The 18,032-nt window shown below is 57.7% G+C and overlaps 1 protein-coding gene across 9 annotated transcripts in view; it reads right to left on the bottom strand.

Annotated features, from left to right (window-relative positions):
- LDLRAP1 (low density lipoprotein receptor adaptor protein 1) overlaps positions 1 to 18,032 on the bottom strand; it is a 30,996-nt gene that overhangs the window by 4,935 nt on the left and 8,029 nt on the right. For 4 of the 9 annotated variants that reach the window (XR_010073706.1, XR_010073705.1, XR_010073707.1 and 1 more), the window contains exons 1-7: positions 13,942 to 14,119; positions 11,142 to 11,284; positions 9,431 to 9,543; positions 6,649 to 6,763; positions 3,219 to 3,291; positions 2,696 to 2,779; positions 1,214 to 1,344 (exon numbers count right to left, since the gene is read on the bottom strand). Coding sequence is in view for 6 of the 9 variants with exons in the window: in XM_063355700.1 (XP_063211770.1) it covers positions 1,214 to 1,344; positions 2,696 to 2,779; positions 3,219 to 3,291; positions 6,649 to 6,763; positions 9,431 to 9,543; positions 11,142 to 11,284; positions 13,942 to 14,026 (744 nt within the window). In the remaining 3 variants the exon portion in view is untranslated. Of the gene's footprint in view, positions 1 to 1,213; positions 1,345 to 2,695; positions 2,780 to 3,218; positions 3,292 to 6,648; positions 6,764 to 9,430; positions 9,544 to 11,141; positions 11,285 to 13,941; positions 14,120 to 17,605; positions 17,796 to 18,032 lie in introns of those variants that run through there. The other 5 variants (XM_063355702.1, XM_063355705.1, XM_063355706.1 and 2 more) reach the window with 2 other exon arrangements.

Raw genomic sequence — 18,032 nt, 5'->3', positions numbered from 1 at the left:
ACTGGCACGTGCTGCGGGTTCCCGCTAAGAGGAGGGACCAGGACAGAGCTCGGGAAGATGCTCCAGGCATCCCTCGGGGCTCTTTTGGGATCAGGAACCCGGAAAGCAACTCTGCAGCAGCACAGGGGGAACCTGCGCCGCTTGGAAGCAGCTCTGGGATCCTTCATCTCTGCTCTGCTCTCACCGTTTCCCAGGGAAAGCACCTGAGGTGCTGGGGGGAGAAAGGTTTGCCGTGCAGGAAGACGGGCTCTGCGCGAGGGCTTCGCTACGGACAGACTCGACTATTCCCAAAATCTTGTGATGTACTCACAGACTTAATGTAATATGTAAAGCATAAAAACTCTGCAAGAAGGGAGGGATCGGAGGCTGCCGATAAGCCTCCAGGATTTGGTATGACTTAGAGCTGATCTTCAGGTTTAACCTGAAAAGCCTCAGGCTCAGACCCGGCAGACTCAAGAAACAGGCTCCAGGCAAAGGCCTTTATCGTTCAATCCTCCAAAATTTAGCAGAAGGCGTGTTTCCACGTGGCGGGGAGAAGGTCCCAAGTCAGGCAGGGGTTCAAACACCAGCCCCAGCCCAGTCGGTGACGGAGCACTGGGGCCCGGAGGAGGCTCCCCGACGGCTGCGCACCCAGGCAGATGGTCCGGGGCGTTATTTTTCTATTAGCAGTCCATGAAACAATTAAGCCAGATGACTGAGGATATTTTAGAGAAGCCATCCCCGCTCGCACAAGCAAGATACAGCCGCAATCACGAACAAGGGAAAACTAAGAGTGATAACGAACATAAATATAACCTGGTTTTAGTGAACGGTAAACAAAAGCCACCAACGTAATGATTTTTCCCCCCCCGAACAGAGCAGTTAGGGGGTCTCTCAATTAAGTGACAAACCGCTGAGAAACGCTGCTCGAGAATAAGTAATATTCAATTATCTGGCAGCGGCGTCTCTCGGAGTGCCTCGCAATCTCCTTCATTTATTTACGGAGCCCAAAAAGGGCAGCAGGCACTCGAACGCTAATCGATCCTTTCAAGTAGGACACGGAAACCCAGCTCGCCTGGGCGCCTCCGAAACCCCGCCTGAAGGGCTCAGTCACCCCAGAGCTCCCGGGGCGGGGGTTATCCAAGAAAAAAGCCCCGCGATGGGACCTGGAGCACATGAAATGGAGGTGGCATCACTCGCGGCAGCCACCGCGGTGCCCCGGGCACGCACTTACCCACACCACGTTGTTATTTACAGAGGAGCTGGGCCCAAACATGCTGTTATCTAAGCGCGGGGAGTTCGCGCTGCTGGTCAGGGGCGATTTGGCAGGATCTTCTAAATCCAGCAAGTTCCCCGTGGCTGCTGCTGTGGACAGAGAGGAGAGGGAATGAAGCAGGGGAGGGAAGAGAGAGATGACACGAAAGCAAGCCTTTTTGCAGCAATCGCTTCCCCTCAAGAGGTGGGAATCAAAAGGTTCCATCAAATTCCTTCAGGATGGTCCCAAATTTTAGCATGGAGGAGCTGCGTTCACCCCAGCCGGGGATGTGGTTTCAGCCTATATAATTCAGGATGCTCGGATCAGGCACTCAAAACACTCCCGACAAGGACACGGGGGAGGATCGGCCGGCTCATCCCTGGAGTGGGCATCAGGGGGGAGCTCCCGGGTACCCACTTACGTTCAGAGTGAGTCAGGATCTGCCCCGAGCAAAGCGGACGCATCCCACCCCAGGACATCCCAGCCCCCGGGGTGGGAACAGACCCCTGACGATACCCTCAGCTCAGCCCACGGCATCGATTCGGCACCTTACAAAGCTGCATCGCTATTTTTATAGGACCGAGGGCAAATCCCGCACTGGGTGAAGACCAGCTTACAGCCTGGGGGCCGCTGGTACGCCGCCGGCTGGGTTGTTTCAGGGAAGCCTCAAATCCTCCCCATCACCCCGCAGTAAGGGCAGACGCAGAAGAGCCCCCGCCGCGGAGCATCCCCCAGGCAGACGCCGGAGCCCCTTCCTACACCCGTGGCAGCCCCGGGCCTCCTTTATCCCCATGTGCCGCCGCTTGTGACAGATTCCTCCAGTCCTGGGCCTTCACATGAAGAAACGAGATGTGCCAGCCTGGAAGGCAGCCCAGTTTAACGCTGTTTTGCTCCATGCCAAATCCTCTTATCTCCATGGCCAGCAGGGAAGAGAGATTAGCCTTTTGTCCCACTTCTCCCTGGCTACGCGTCCTGCGTTTCAGAGGCAGCAGAGGACCCATGGCCAAGCACTGAATTATGAGGGGTTTTACTATTTAATTGTTTTATTTTCAGGCACCTCTCCTTCCTTCGGGGAGCCGGAGGCAGAGCGGCACCTGGATGTCCACCTCCTTCAGCCGATGGGATGGCAAGTCTTATTGGGTCTGAGACAAACCCAAAATCAAAGTCGGGGGGTGTGGGTCCACGCTAAGCCCGTAAGGACGTTATGGCCAATTTGCCCCAAACAGATTCGGGGTGGCAGGGGCTGCGTACGAGGGGCTGCACAAGGTATTGAAGGGGGAGATGGAAGGACTCGGCAGGCGGCCACCGCGTCCCAAGCGCTCTGCTGAGGGCAACATCTCCACCATGACCAAAATCTTTGCTCCTCAAAGCCCTGCCAGGAGCCTGCCCCGGGCAGGGAGAGCCCCGCAGCCCTCGGGCTGTTCCCCAAACCCAAGCCAAGCTCCGCTGGTGGTGACTTACGTGCATCGGGGCGGGCAGTGGCTTCCGAGCTGGGGCTGCTTGGCCCTTCTCCTTCCAACATGGACCGTTCCCGCTTCTCCTTCTCTGCAAAAGGAGGAGAGCCCATCACTGCCCGCAGAACACTCCCCTGCAAGCTTTTAGGGAGGAGGGACAGGGGGACAGCTAGGACGGGCCACCAGGTCTCCTCTGCCCACAGCAGCCCAGGCTCTGGGTGTGTTTTATTATCTCGTGGAAGGTGAACGCTGAAATCCCGACAGCGGCAGAGCTGAGGTACCACAGAACAAGCAGCAGGTCCTTCACACCCCGCCTGCGAGACAGGAGCGCAGCCAGAACTCGGCAGGATTTACAAGGCTGTTGAGAGAAACCTGGGAGATGCCTTAAATCGCACCAGAGGTTGGACCAACTTTAACGGCAGCCTGGAAACTCGGAGGGCGAGAGGAAAAGGCACTTGAAAGCTGGAAAAAACCCAAGGTCATCCCTTGAGCTTTCACATGAAGAGCGGCAAGAAGGGAAAACCACTCACCTTCCTTAGCTGCTTGCCAGAGCTCAAACGCGATTTTGAAGGCCTGGGCCACGGTGAGGGTGACTGCTTGCGCCTGGAAAGACAGTGATGAGGCAGCACCTTATTGACGGGTCCTCGTGTAGATTTAAATCATTTGGAGGTTTTGCTTTGCAGATTCACATTAACCTGGATCCAACCAGTCCCCTGCTCCGCACGCTCCCCACCGGGCTGGGGAGGGGTAATCAAATATTGATGGAAGCAGAGACCAGCTCCGTGTTGGACACGCAGCTCGTTGTAGATCCGTCTTTAGGGGTAACGGGAAGACAGGGGAGGCAGGGACACAGCTGTCACAGCCATCGCGCTGATGGATGGGGGGAGAAGAGCAGCTCTTCCTGCACCCCACACCTAAGCACAGTCTAAAATAACAAGCGCAAGTGCTGCACGGTCCCAGGCTCATCCTCACGGCTCCCCGGGGAACGCGGCTCCAGGGCTGGGCTCAGCATCACCCACCAGAGCAAGCGACATCTCAAAGGGAACCAGCGCCCGGGCCGAGCCCTGGACCACCCCACTGTCGGCCGCAGCAGCGCTGGGGAGGGATGCGCAGAGCTACGGTCCATCCCCCCGGCACCGCGCACAACGGCAGGCACAAGGATCATAGAATCATAGAATCGTTAGGGTTGGAAGGGACCTTAAAGATCATCTAGTTCCAACCCCCCGGCCATGGGCAGGGACACCTCCCACTGGACCAAGCTGCTCAGAGCCCCGTCCAGCCTGGCCTTGAACCCCTCCAGGGATGGGGCAGCCACAGCTTCTCTGGGCAACCTGGGCCAGGGGCTCACCACCTTCACGATGAAGAACTTCTTCCTAACGCCCAGTCTGAATCGACCCAGCTCTAGTTTTAATCCATTCCCTCTAGTCCTACCATTACCCGACATTCTAAAAAGTCCCTCCCCAGCTTTCCTGTAGCCCCCCTTAAGATCCTGGTAGGCCACTATAAGGTCTCCTCGGAGCCTTCTTTTCTCCAGACTGAACAACCCCAACTCTCTCTCTCAGTCTGTCCCCATAGGAGAGGTGCTCCAGCCCTCGGATCATCCTCGTGGCCCTTCTCCGGACATGCTCCAGCACGTCCATATCTCTCTCGTAGTAGGGGCTCCAGAACTGGACGCAGGACTCCAGGTGGGGTCTCACGAGAGTGGAGTAGAGGGGGAGAATCACCTCCCTCGCCCTGCTGGCTCGCTCTGGAAGGGGAGGATGCCTCCTCTGGGAGGATGCTCCCTCTGGAACAGGGAATGATCTTAGAGGTAGGACAAGAGAGCCAGGGTCTTCCCCTGTCTCCCCTGATGCTAAACTGGGGTCTCGCTGGCTTGGACCAACAGCCTGGGTTTGCTCTGCAGCAGCCAGGGACACAGCAGGAGCAGGGACACCTTCCCAAGCCAAGAGCTCGTGCAGCATTAAAAAAAAAAAACAAACCCCACCGCCTTAAATAGCCCGAGTTGCTGGAGATGTATAAATAGTGACATAAATGCCAGCTTCATTAGGAGAAGGCAGAGCTCACGAGCAGTTTAAGTGCGAGGAGATAACGAGTAACACTCCGCAAGGCTGGGGCGCCGCAGGATCCTGGAGGCCTGGGTTTGTTTTACGAAGTTGCAAAACTAAACAAACCCCAGATCCAGGTCCGTAACCCGCAGCACCCCCCCCCGCCCCATAGCCAGGAGGATGGAGACGTGGGGGGAGCGCGAAGGGAGCACAGGCGTCCCCCAAAAGCCAGGGAGGGGCGAGGGGACCCGGCAAAGCTACCGCTGCTAATTAAGGCTCGCAAAGCAGGAGAGCTCATTTGAATGTCGGAGCTATTTACATCTTTGATGGAAGTGCAAACGCTTTATGGCAAAAACTTAAATATGGTAATTAAGTATGAAACTCCTCACAGCTGTTTACAATTTAAGCTGTCACATCTGAATCAAGTTTAATAGACCCAGCTACCGTTGAGAATTACCCATGAACTAAAAATATGGACTAATTATATGCCCGTGACTGGTAGCTGTGCGCACATCCACGACCCTGCCCTGGGGCAGGGATGGCCCCTGGCCTGGGAGCGGGGCATCACCTCACCAGCACGATGTTCATGAGTTTTAAAGACAAAGGAAAAAAAAAAAAAAAAAGAAAAAAAAAGTCTAGTTTTTGCCACAAAAGGCCTCGGAGAAGTTTCTTTGGAGGGAGACGCACTGAGCTGATGTACCACTGAGATAATTCTTTTAGCACTGGAGAGATTTAAATTTTAATTTGCAGAGCGAGGCTTATCTTCGCCGTGCAAGGATGGGAGCGCACGCTGAGAAAAGGAGAGACAACTTGTAGCTTCCATTATTCTCTCCCCAGAAAAAAAGACCAAGCCGGGAGAAGTGCAGAATATTAAGAGAGCTGCGGTGGCCGCGCTCCGGGCACAGGGATGCTCATAAGGACCCAGGAATTGCCGCGCCGGGATGCACCGGGTGGGAATGGCTCTTGGGAGGTTGTTTCCCTGCAGATCCAGGATATCCCGCTATCAGGATCCAGGAGAAGGATTCTGGGGGGCAGAGGGATCTGACCTGCCCTTCCTCATCCCTAAATCCCCTTCCTGCTGCGGGGAGGGGGCTCAGCCCCAGCTCTGGCTCCACTGGAGAGACCCCCAGGGCTCTCCTTGCCCCATTTACAGCTGGTGCCCAGCGACCCATTTCTCTCCTGGTCCTGCCCATCCTGATGCACCGAATCAGCAGGAAAAAAGTCCCACGAGCGGGTTGAAAGCAAGAGCCAGCGACCGTTTTCTACACGCAGGTCTCTGCTCCAAGCCCCATCCTCGGCACGCAGCGGGGTCTCCTGTGCTGCTCCCGCGGGGAGAACACAGCCCCATCTGCAAAGAGGCCACTAAGAATTGGACAGGGAGCTTCAAACGGCAAGAAATGGATGGAAGCCAGGGCGGGGAGCCCAGAACCACTGGCTAAATGCCTCCCATCAATGAGGCTGCCCCCAGGCATCTCGCTGCCAGCCTCCCCGGAGACCTCCCCCGCCTGCCAAAGCCTCTCTCCACGCCGGGCTCAGCCCGGGAAAGCGGATGCCGAGCAGGGAAGAATCCCAGCAGCCAGGACGCAGCACGGTGGGGGTTTTCAGGTGCCAGTGCAGGGCCAGGTCCTCTCACCCCCCGCCCCAAACCTTGGGGCAGAAAGGCTTTTACCTGCAAAACAATGGGCTGAATCCAGCCCGGAGTCGTGCCTGCTCGAGAGCGATGGCCAGGCACCGGGCAGCGTTTGCCGGGATTAAACGGCCTGCGGTGACGGCGGCAGGAGGGTGGGTGCTCTCCCGCGGCCGTCCGCAGGGGCAGGGAACCCCCTCGCTCTAACTAGGGTGTCTTCTCCCTGGCACGGCCCCTCTCTGCTTCCTCCTCCTACAACCACATCCCCATTTCTTCCTCTGGACTGACCATTTTCCGTTTGGTACAGAGGAAGGCATGGCACTCCAGGTTCTCATTGAGCTGGTTCTGGGCAATGTAGGCAAACACTTTATCGTGGATCTTGTCTGCCGTGCAGTAGGATATCCTGAAAGACAGAACGAAACGTCTTGTCCGGGGCACTGTGCATAAGGGAGGTCAACCAAACCCTCCTCTGACCTGCAGCAAGCGCCTGCCCCTGGGCTTCCAGCTCCGGGGCCAAGCAGGGAAGGCAGAGGGAGCACAGGAGCGTTAAAAGGCTTCAATCCGACTCCTTCCCAAAGCAGAGGAGTCGATGCCACTGGCTTGAGCGCTAAGAGAAGCCCAGAGCAGCCATGGCGTGAACCACGTGCATCACACACAGAGGCAGGAGAGAAGAGAAAACGTTTCACCTTGTGGGAAAGGACAGGTTAGAAGAGGTAAAGGCTCTGCAGAGGGCCAGCCTGGGACTACGCCTGACAAAGAGAGACACTGGAAGATCTTCCTCGGAGAATAAGCTCACAAGGAGAGAGAAAGACTTGTTCCCAGCCTATGATTTAATCCCGAGGTTTAAACTAGGGAAAGAAATTGAGGCAGGGGTGCCCAAGAAAAGCGGCAGAAAGGCTGAAATTCAGGCTCTGAGATCCGCAGTAGCAGATGCAGAGGATGCACGGGATGCTCCGAGACCCCTGAGCACACGGGACGTGGGGAAGGAGGCTCAGCCTCCTCAGCAGAGCACCCCCAGGGTGGCTGCGTCTCTCCCAGCCCCGGGCAGGGCAGAGCTGACTCCAGAATGCCCAAAAAGGCTCTGGAGGAGCAACGGGCTGACCTGCCTGGGGCAACCAGGCTGCGGCCGAGGGCTCAGCTCCCTTCTGCAGGGCAGCGGGTCCCTCAGCATCGGCCACTGCCACCTCCCAGGGCTCGGTCCACGCCGGGAGCTGCAGGACTCAGCGTCTTGTCTGAAGCCAGCCAGCACGGATCGGGGCAGCCCTGGAGGTTTAGTGCAAGGTGTCAGGCGCTAGCAGCGAGCAAAGCTCCTTCCCGGGGCACACGATAGATCACACAGGTGTTAAGGAAAGAGAAAACCCAAGGAAAAAGTGGGACACTTCAGTAAAAGTTTTCCCGTAACCCCACGTTGCCCCTTCAGCTCCTGCTCTCGCTGCCCCTGAGAGTTTGCAGGGAGGGGACGGGAAGGTCCCAGTTCCCAGCAGATGCTGGGACTTAAAAAGCCACATTCAAAATTTATTTACACCGCATTAATGGTTTGTTGTGTGTGAGGGTGCCTCTGCTCAATGGCCTATATTTTGTTTTCCAGAGCTGAGCCACGCTCTGGATTAAAGAGGCGTTTGGATGCTCACTCCTTTCTCCCATTTGTTCCCAAAGCGCCATGGCCACTCTTCTAACGACCGTGACAAAGCCACGGGAGGTCACCTGCGCAGGCTCAGCTCGATATATGATGGCCACGAATTTCCAGGGAAAGGACAACTCTCACCCGCCTCTGAAGCGTGTTTAGGACCGAGGCCTTTGCCGCGGCACGTTTGGGGACGGTGGCTGCATTTTAGCCGTGACCACCCCGTCCTGCCCAAGCACCTGATCCGGGGCAAGAGCTCAGAGCTGGCATCTCCCCGGTGAGCAGAAGAGCCAAAGAGAAGGCAGCAGAGGTGTTAGAGGAAAGCCCTGGGAGCACCATGCTCGCAGAGCGGCGAGATGACCCCCCCATGCACACAGACGGCTTTCGCCGTGACCCCACAGCACCAGCATCTCCGGGGAGCGGCATCGGTCCCCACATCAACAGGATACGCTGACTTCAGTCAACTGAATCGAGGGGATGCTCGTACACAAGCACTGACCGGGAGGAACAGCTTTATCCCCCGCTGTTAAAGCATCCGGGCAGAATTTAAGGCAGGATCTAAAAGCCCCGGCCCCACGGCTCTGCCTCTTCCACACCAGCGCAGTGATCCCACCAGCTCTGCTCTTTAGCAGCGGGTTTATCTCCCGGGGCTCAGCACCCCTGGCCGTACGCGGCTGCTTAGTTTGAACTGGAGAAAAGCGAGCGGGTTAGTCATCTGGTTAGAGAGCGTGCCCCAACCCAGCGCTCCCCACCCCACATTTAGCAAAGGGGGAGAGAGCAGCAGGCGAAGGACAGAAGCAGAGTGTGGGGGATGTAGAGGGAGAAGGGAAGGAGGAGATGGAAAGGGCCAGATCTGAGGTGAGCGCCTGCTTCCAGCCTCTTTGGAAGAAATACTTGCCAAAGCCCAAGGAGCGGATATGGCATAACCCCTCCTCGCCCTCCCCACACCGGTACTGGGTCTCAGCAGCTGGCCCAGCCCGGCTCTTCGTCAGAGCTATTTAAACACATCAGAGGCGCAGAGCGGCCAGCGAGGGGAGGGCAGCCCCGGCTCCGGCGTCCTCACCCGCTCGGAGCTGCTCTGACCACCCTCCGTATTCAACTCGTGTTACCGCCCCGGATGCTTTGGCGTTTCTATTGCCAAGAACAGGCGGTAAAGCCACGCGTGGCCATGGAGCACTCGGCTGCAGTCTGCACACGCACGACGCCTCCAGGCTCGTCACGTCTTTCCTTACCCCCAGCTGAACACTTAGTGCACCAGACGTAAGTTTACCTTAAATTGAGCAACCACCTCCTTCCCCGCCCCTCTGCAAGACGTGGTGGCCAGCGAGAGTCAGCTCAGCCCAGGGGGGGACCGGAGCCCGCCCAGGCGAGGGGCTGCGACACCCCGGCAGGAGCCATCGGGGACCCTCGGGGCAGGCACTCGCCGAAGCGCATCCCATAACCCACCTGTATATGGAGACGTTCTCTATCAGCTCATTTGTTCCACTGTCGTTTAACACAATCCCTCTGGGCGAGACTTTCAGAGTCACTTTCTGCAGTTTCTTTCCACTTGCTTTTGCCTTTGGACGGAAAAGGGGGAGAGGAAAGTTACAGGCTTTTAACACCGATACGTCCAAAGGTACGTAAGTGGAGCAGAGACTCCAGGTACACGCTACCTAATAAGCATATTAATAGCACTCGTTAGTGCTAGAAACTGAATTTACTACCAGGTGCGATAAGGCACTTGTTAAAACTTTTCCTTCCCTGAAGCAGTGATTTTTGCTGGCATTAAGGGGACAAGGACACACACGCTCCACCCCACCCCACCTGGAGGTATTTCCAGCCCAGCACTTCCATGAGGATTTCCCCCCGGCCACCAGCATGGAGCAGCGGTTGCTCTGGCCGAGCAGAAACTCGGGTGAAACCCCGGGGAGTTTTGTCTTTAGGGCCAGCTCCGGAGAGAGGGGGACACCAGCACCAACATGGGAGGAGGACGTTGCTGCGGGATGTGGGCTCCCAGGCAGCTGGATCGGAGCTGTGCTGCCAAACCCGGCTCCAGCCGCAAAGCATCCCCCGCACCAAGGTCAGGACACCGGCTTAAAAACCAACTAGACTTTTTAGGGGCCACTTTCTCTTATTTACTCGTCTTGTGCTTTCAGCCTTCAGGTTACGTTCAGCTCACTGCCTAGCTTCTCTCCAAAAAAAAAAAAAAAAAAATAAAAAATACAGAGGTAGCTAGCTGCAGCCCTGGATCCTCAGCCCTGCTCCCCGGGGAACTCACTTGAGCCACATCCAGGGCGGGCGGCGGGCGGTCGGTCCTGCCCCTCCGAGGTTGGCCTCAGCCCTGGGGCTTTTATTTAAAGGCTCCGTTCGGGGCCGATCGGAGCAGACGTGAAGGGCTCTGCCAGCGGCTCCCGTTTCATGCCAGCGCTCCCCTCCCATCTTGCTCAGCACATGCCAGGAATGGATCCGTCATTACCCGACGCAGTTCGCCACCCCATTGAGTTTTATGACGGTTAACTGTACGATTGGGTCTTTGCCTCATTCAGTTTTATAAGGGCTTAAAGAGCGTTAATTTTACTCGGAGCCTGGTGAGCAGGGGCTCCAGGGAGGCTTGGTGCAAGAGGATGGCTGAAAATGAGTCCCTCTTGTAACAGAGGTTACAGCAGGACGGCGGCTGTATTGGCTGGGAACCGGAGCAAGCTTTCCTGCTCCCTTCTCCTCTTAACCCTCCCAATCCCGGGAAGGAGAAGCCAGAGTTGTACGCCAGCTCCTAGTCACGTGCTGGCTGCACTCAAACCGCTTTCCTTGCCTTGCAAGAGGAGAGATGGCCCTGGGGAAGGCTGATTTCACCAGGTCAGAGGGTTCTTCCACACCCAGGGTCACCCAAGCTTATCAAGGGGAGCCAGAGCTCAGACACGTCACACCAGCTTTCCGCAGCCTGCCCCATCCGCGGGCCAGGGCTGGTCTCAAGGGCTTCCCAGTGCCGCCGTATGCATTCCTACCTGCACCACCAGATGCCTGCTCACCCCTGGCAGGGCCGGACCTGCAATCCGGACACCCCCCAGCCTGCAGACGGAGAGCACTGCCTCCAGACCGGCGGCTTTTGAAACTCTCCCTGGTGACAGACTTGTTTGGCCAGCAGGAGCCAGGGCTCTGCTCCAGCACGGACACTCACGGTGGCAACAATCCTTTTGACGGCGGCCGCGGAAAGCTCCTCTCCCTTGGGCTGCTCCACCAGCGTCATGCCCATGTACTTGAGGCTGAAGAGCATCCCCTCCAGCAGCGTCTCACGGGTGTCCGTCCAGTTCTCCGGGAGCTCTAGAGAGACAAAGAGGTTCCTGAATTCCCAAATGCACAAGGATACCCCCGTCAAGCCCTGAGGGAGCGTTTGGGTATGAGCAGGGTATTGATTTAGCTACTGCTTGGGCCCCCGTGCCCAAGCAGCTGGGAGCTCTCACGAGGTACTGGGGGAAGGAGACACGGCAGAGACAAAAACAACCCCCCAGATTTTTTTCCATGAGCCACAGCAAGTGGTAGCGACCCCCTAAGACCTGTCAGTTTAATTGTGAGTGCCCACACCATAACCAAGGGCATCAGCCGCAGGGGAGGGCTCGGTGCCACCCTGCGCACGGCAATAACCTTACCCTGCGCCAACCATCACCTCTCCGCAGAGGCTAAGACGGGATTTGCCGCTAGCTAAGCCCACGCACAGCTGCAGGGATTCAGGTGATGGGCTGCGACTCGCTAAATCGGCCACCAGCAGCCCCGAGGAGCCCATCGCGCGGGTGAAGCTTGGCCGGGGAGAGGTCTCTGCTCTCCCTTGCAATCGCCAAGGAGGCCACCAGCCTCTTCCCTGGCATGCTGGGGGGTGGGAAGGAGGGTCCTAAATACAGAGATAAACTTAGGACCAAACTGGAAGTCGTGTGGGTATTTCTAAGCCTGAAATTGCACCGCAGGATCCAACCTCCAGACATGGAGCTGGTAACCCAGGACCTGCAGCTCTTACACTTAAAGATTTTGCTTTGAGCAGGAGGCAACAAACCAAAGCCCTCCCGAGGCGTCCCATGGCCCTGGGAGCAACAGGGCTCCTGGAGAGGAGTCTCCACTCGCTGCAAACAAAACATATCCCTGAAGGCTTCGCTGCCTTGTATTCAGCCTCCTTCGGCTGCCTCCGAAGCAGCGGGGACAAACTTTGCAGCTCCCTGCAAGGGCTGCCGGGAGACGGGGGATGGCGAGAGGCGGCCCTGGGGTAACCCCCGGTGACTCAACCTCCCTGCAAAGGCGAGATGGGAGATAAGCCATAAACCCCGGCACCACTCCCCGCGCCGGGTGTGGGTGCTGCGCGGTCAACCATCCCGGCGCTGGCTGAGGTGGAAGTGACGGAAGGCGGGTGGAAGCAGTCTCCTGGGGAGACAAGAGCTTCCAGGAGGGCAGGGACTCCGCGCCCGACAGACGGCAGCAGGTCCCAACCCTGAAGAGGAAAAGGAAAAACCAAGGACAGGAGAGATGCTGCATTTACCTCGTGTCCCAGCTAGGAACAGGGGGTGCCAGTGAAGACCCTGTGTTCCTCAAAAGCCAAGGGTGCTGCCACTGTTCTCCCATCCTCAGCGGCCAAAGCCGGGCGCGCATGCTGGGGTGAAGGCAGTTCGCGTGTGATGGGTGGGCAGCTGGCCACCCCACGCTCCCGGCCTCGCTCGCAAGGCATCACACATGCCCCCCGGTCCTGTACCCTGCTCAGAGCCTCACCAAGGATGGGAACCCCCCCGAGCACCCCACACTGCCTGGGACGATGCTACAGCTCGTGCCAGGCTGGGACGGAAACGGGTGGTTTAAATGCAGCCACTGAAGTGCTTTCAGAAAGGAAGGAGCAGCTGAAGCAGCACAGACAGACAGACAAACGCTCCTCCACACGCCACGCACCCTGCTCTGCACCACTCACCACCACCTCACCCACCCTCCCGTTAACGCAAACGATTGCGCCCATGCCTGGGGTGCACCTGTGATGCCCCCCACCCAGCGAAGGGCACGGGGGTGGTCTGCAAGGTCATGGCAAGTCCGAGGGCTGCTGCGTCTCAAGGGCCTCTCTGCCCGGCACGTCCCGCCAGGCCAAACTGGGGCAGCACCCCCCACCTGCCGTGCAGCCCCCAAGCCCCGGAGCTGCCCCTTCACGTCCCGCAGCTCTTGGCCCTTAACTCTAGCAAAAAGGTGGAATGATGCCGGGTCAATCTCATCAGATTAGTACAATCTAGAAGTCTGATCTCGCCCGCGGGTGCCAAGGGGTGCAGGCAGGGCAAGGCACCCTCCTGCTGCCCGCCGGGATGCTCGGGGCTCCGTGGCAGGGCAGGGGTCGGCCGGGCTGGTCCCCCCCTTCCCCGGCCACAGCGGGAGGGCGCCCGGCAGGGGCCGAGCAGCCGCTTGCCACGGGGCTATCGATCGTGTGACGGAGCCAGCGGTGGGACGAGGCCAGAAAGAGCCCGCTGGGCTTCTCTGTCCCTCGCCCCCAACGGGGGACAGGGACATCCCCCCCCTCCCACCACCACCACCCACCGGGTGACGGGGACAGGCCCCCACCCACCCACCCACCCACTGGATGACGGGGACAGACCCCCCCCCCCGCCCCATCCCACCGCTGCACAGGGGAAGGGGTGCAGGGGAAGGTGGGTGTAACGGGGGGGAGAAACGGGAGGGGCAAAAAGGGGGCTAAAAGGGGGGTGGGAGAGGAGTAAAGCAGAAAGGGGGGACAGGAAAACAGGGCGGGGGGGGAGAGCGGACGGAGTAAAGCAGAGTGAAAAAGGGGTAAAGCAGGGAGAAAGGGAAACTCAAGGAAGGAGAAAAGTGGGTGCAGGGGGGGTGAGAAGCGGGATAAAGCCGGGAAGGAAGAAGCGGGGGGTGCAGGACAAGGCGGGAGGGGGGGGTGCGGGGAAGCGGGGTGGGGGGGGGGGGGGGTGCGGGAAGCGGGGCGGGGGGGGTCTCACTCTTGTGTCGGCCGCCGGCCCAGGAGGGTTTGTGGACGCTGGGGCTCCGCAGGAGGGCTCGACCCGCCGACTTCAGCGCGTCCATCCCGCCGGCGCCCCCCGCCCTGCGCCCCGCTCCCGGCCCCGGCCCCGCCGCAAACTTTCCTGCGGCGCCAGCGCTGACCGCGTCCGGGGGCGGGGCCCGTATGCAAATCAGTGACGTCAGACAGACCACGCCTACAAGCCACGCCCACTCCGCAAACAGCAGCTCCACGCGGGGTCCCACCTTTCCCACGGGGGTCCCACCTTTCCCACGGGGTTCCCGCTTTTCCCACGGGGGTTCCCGCTTTTCCCACGGGGGTTCCCCGCCCAGATTCCCGGCAGGAATCCCCTCCCGGGGCTCCACGGTAGCACGCCCCCCATCTCCCCGCTTCGGCATAACTCGGGTGACACCGAAAACAAGTTGCTTTTGCCCCCAAAGGTGTTTGGTTGCCCCCACCCTGGGAAGGGGAAACGTGATATTTTAATATTGCGTTTGATAAAGGTGAGGCTGAGCCGCCCCCTCCGTGTCACCGCGGCTGCCAGCGGGCTTTTAACTCAGCCTGAACATAATTGTGTGGCAGATTAAGGCCCTCAAAGGCTTTCCGAAATTAAAGGGATAATAACGAGGAGGTTAAACCCCATATTTAGGATTTGTGGAATAATGCCTTGCAAAGCCTACTATTCACAGAAACATTTGTGTAATTGAAAATCCCTTTTTAGTTAAATTTTAACATTCCCCTCTCGCATTGGTAGCCAGGAGCCAAGGCGCAGGAGTCACGAAGCCAAGCCGCGGGGAAGGAGGTTGCGGTGGCCAGTTTCCCTCCACGGGACACGAGCGGGTGGTGGAAGGGTTGAGGAGAATTTCTCTTCCAAAAAGCCCAGCCTAAAATAGGACGGTGCCACGGGTACGCCTGCTTTTACCGCCTGGTTTGAATCTGAGCAGGCGGGGGGAGAGCTGGGGCCCGTGACCGAAACTTGAACGAAGAAACTTCCCCCCCAGGGCTAACCACACCGGAGCTGCTCTCTAAGGGCAGCAGCACGCAAAATACCAAAAAACCTGAAAAATCACCGCCTCGGGAACAAATTTAAGCATATAGACAGATCCATCTCCCTGCAGCAACTCACTTAAGCATCTGAGCACATGCTCAGACCTAACCGAAGTCGGGGGTTTTAAGCACACGCTTAAATGTTTCACTAAATCGGCAACGAACTCAGCAGCCTGCATTTCACCGGAGGACTTCCCGCTTGCCAATATCTGATGAGTTAAGGCCGACACCACTGCAATTAATTCATTGACAAACTAGCCCGAGAAAGCCACCCGGCAGGTATCAGACACGGCCGTGATTCATTTTCCTATTTCTGTATTTTGCACCACCGCTGGGCTAAATATATCACGCCGCACTCGGGTTCACTTGGGCAGCAGCTTCTGCCCTTGCGCGCTGCTCTGCTGCTGCCTCCCCATCGCGGCAATTTCACAGGGCAGTTACCGGCCACAATCCCGGTCAGCCGCTCCCACACCGACCTTTCCAGCTGCTTTCCAGGGGCACGAGGTCCCTGTTCCTCTGTTATTGCAAAGGGGAAGAGACCCCCAGCTGCAGCGCTGCCTTCCCCAGTTGAGTTTCCCCCACTGGTGTCGGCGTTTGCCCCTCGCTTTGCTGCCTGCGCCCTCTCAGGTGGGCGTTGCATCGTGAGAGCGGCAGAACGCGTTTCTTCGAGTGTCACCACTCGAGTCAGGGAGTGAAGGACCGTGACAGCAGCCTGGGAGAGAGGAGTCATCAAATCAAGGGCTCAAACGTGGCTGCGCCATCCAAGGTAGGCTCCCTGAAAGTCATAATTTGAGTTTAAAATATCCCTGTAATGGTAAAAAACTACTAGTGTCATCTACCCCCAGGAGGGGAGAGCATCAGGCAGTAAAAATTTGCAGCTCCGCACCCATCGACCTGCCACCGTGCTGGGCAGCCCGGGCTTCGCTCCCCGCAAGAGGAGCCCAGGGGCGGATGCGTCCTGCGGGTCAGACAAGCAAAGTCAAACCTATTTATTTATTTCTGAGTGCTGAGCATGGCACAGGCACAGCAGCGATTTTTTTTGGAAACCTTCTCGCTTTCTCGCTCGCTGCGAGCACCGCGTGCCTGACCTCTGCAGCCCCCGCCGTGCTCGGCCCATCGCCGCCCGTCCATCTCCCCGTTAATTGTCGTCTCTCCTGACGAGCCACCGGCCCTTTCCGCACGTACTCTCTTCAAGGTTATTTTCAGCTCTGCAGCGTCACCAAAACACACAAGTTTGCGTCTCCAGGATTGCAGCAGCGGGGCTGCTCCTCTCCGCCGTTTCTAACATCCAGCATCATTTTTTCTCTACGGAAAATACAAAGAAATCCTCGCCCCTGTTCCTCCCTGCCACGCTGTTTGCATCCACGAATCACAACGAAATAAACCGCAATTTTTCAGTGAAACTTCTGCATTTTTTTTATAACGCTGATGTGTTTTCCCAGCTGGCGGGGCCACAGCCGAGCGAGCCGTCCCTGATTTCTTTGGAGCAATCTTTGCGGCGCGGACGTAAGTTCAGTGACCGTCATTCTGCTTTACCGCAAGGGTGGGTGTTCATTTGCTCCCTGCCATTATTAATCAAGTCAGCAAAGCCGTGGCGTCCCCCCCGGCCAGGGACAGTGCGCGCCCCGAGGCTGTGCTCCTTCACTTTACTGCCTTTATATTTATGGCAAAGTGTGTTTATAGCAAATTAGCAGAGCTGGGGCTGATTAAAAGGTGATCACTAATGGAAATCTGAGCTCTTTCCACTCTGTCAAATCCATCCGAGGTTTGCCTCCTAATAAATTGGCATCTTTGCTGAGAAGGCCCGTGTCTAACCGTCTATGGGATAAAAGACCAATTGCTGACATTTGCTGCTGTTTTCCCTTCCTTTGACATTTCATTAAGGAGAAAATAACACCAGCAACTACAAATGTGCTCTCATTGGCGTTTGTTGGCCATAATGTCGTGTGCCGCCCTGATTAAATGAGTAGCTGGCGGGGGGGACGTACCAGGATGACAAAACTCCCCGTAGTCCTCCCACGGCCGTGCAGCGTCTTGGGGCTTTGCAGAAAAGGCTGAGCCGCAGCCCCCACCCACCCCCGTCAGCTCCCCCGGGCAGGGAATCACCAAAAATCACCCCACGGCCCGGAGGCTGAGCCGTAACCAACCCACACCTCACGTCATCACTTCAGTCCCTCGGTAAAACTTCTAATTCATAGGCGTGCTTAGGTCTTAAATTACCACAGTCGTTACCACTTTGTTAATGAGTCAACTAATGTAGAATCACAGAACGTTTGGGTTGGAAGGGACCTTAAAGCCCACCCAGTGCCACCCCCTGCCCTGGGCAGGGACACCTCCCACCAGCCCAGGCTGCTCCAAGCCCCGTCCAACCTGGCCTTGAACCCCTCCAGGGATGGGGCAGCCACAGCTTCTCTGGGCAACCTGGGCCAGGGGCTCACCACCCTCACAGCCAAGAATTTCTTCCTCAGATCTCATCTAAATCTCCCTCTTTTGGTTTAAAACCGCTCCCCCTCATCCTATGTTTTAGGATCTATGGAGAAAGGGCATTATAAATATGCATAGTATGAAATATTGCAGAAATAAGTATGTGACTGTACCAGGATTCAGCCAGGAGCTGCTGCTGATTGCGACGAGTGTATGGACCTGCTCGGCCCCGGGGGATCGGTCACAGCAGTCGTGGTGTCACCCGTGCAAAGGGCTCCCCGGAGAGCGCAGATGGGACCGGCTCCAGCATCACCACGACACCAGGATGCCCGGGATCAGCGTCGGTCGGAACGCAGCACCAGGCTGGAGAGGGGAAACAAAGTCTGGCGTCAGACACTCATTTACGAGCAGCCAAATGGCATCTGTTAAACACAGCACGGTGGGGGGGTGTGCTTCTATCCTGAAGTTTTTGCCACCCAAAAAGTAAGGTTTTAGGCATCCTTAAGAAGCCTGGAGCTGCATCCAGGCCAGAACCGAGAGGCTCCTCCTCTCCTGGAGCGAGGGATACTGGGTCTCCCCCTCCCAGACCCCCGGTCTGGC

The sequence above is a fragment of the Chroicocephalus ridibundus genome, chromosome 19, assembly GCF_963924245.1.
Source record: "Chroicocephalus ridibundus chromosome 19, bChrRid1.1, whole genome shotgun sequence".
Lineage (NCBI taxonomy): Eukaryota > Metazoa > Chordata > Aves > Charadriiformes > Laridae > Chroicocephalus > Chroicocephalus ridibundus.
Note: the sequence above shows the minus strand (reverse complement) of the source record. Positions and strands in the feature narration are given on the sequence as shown.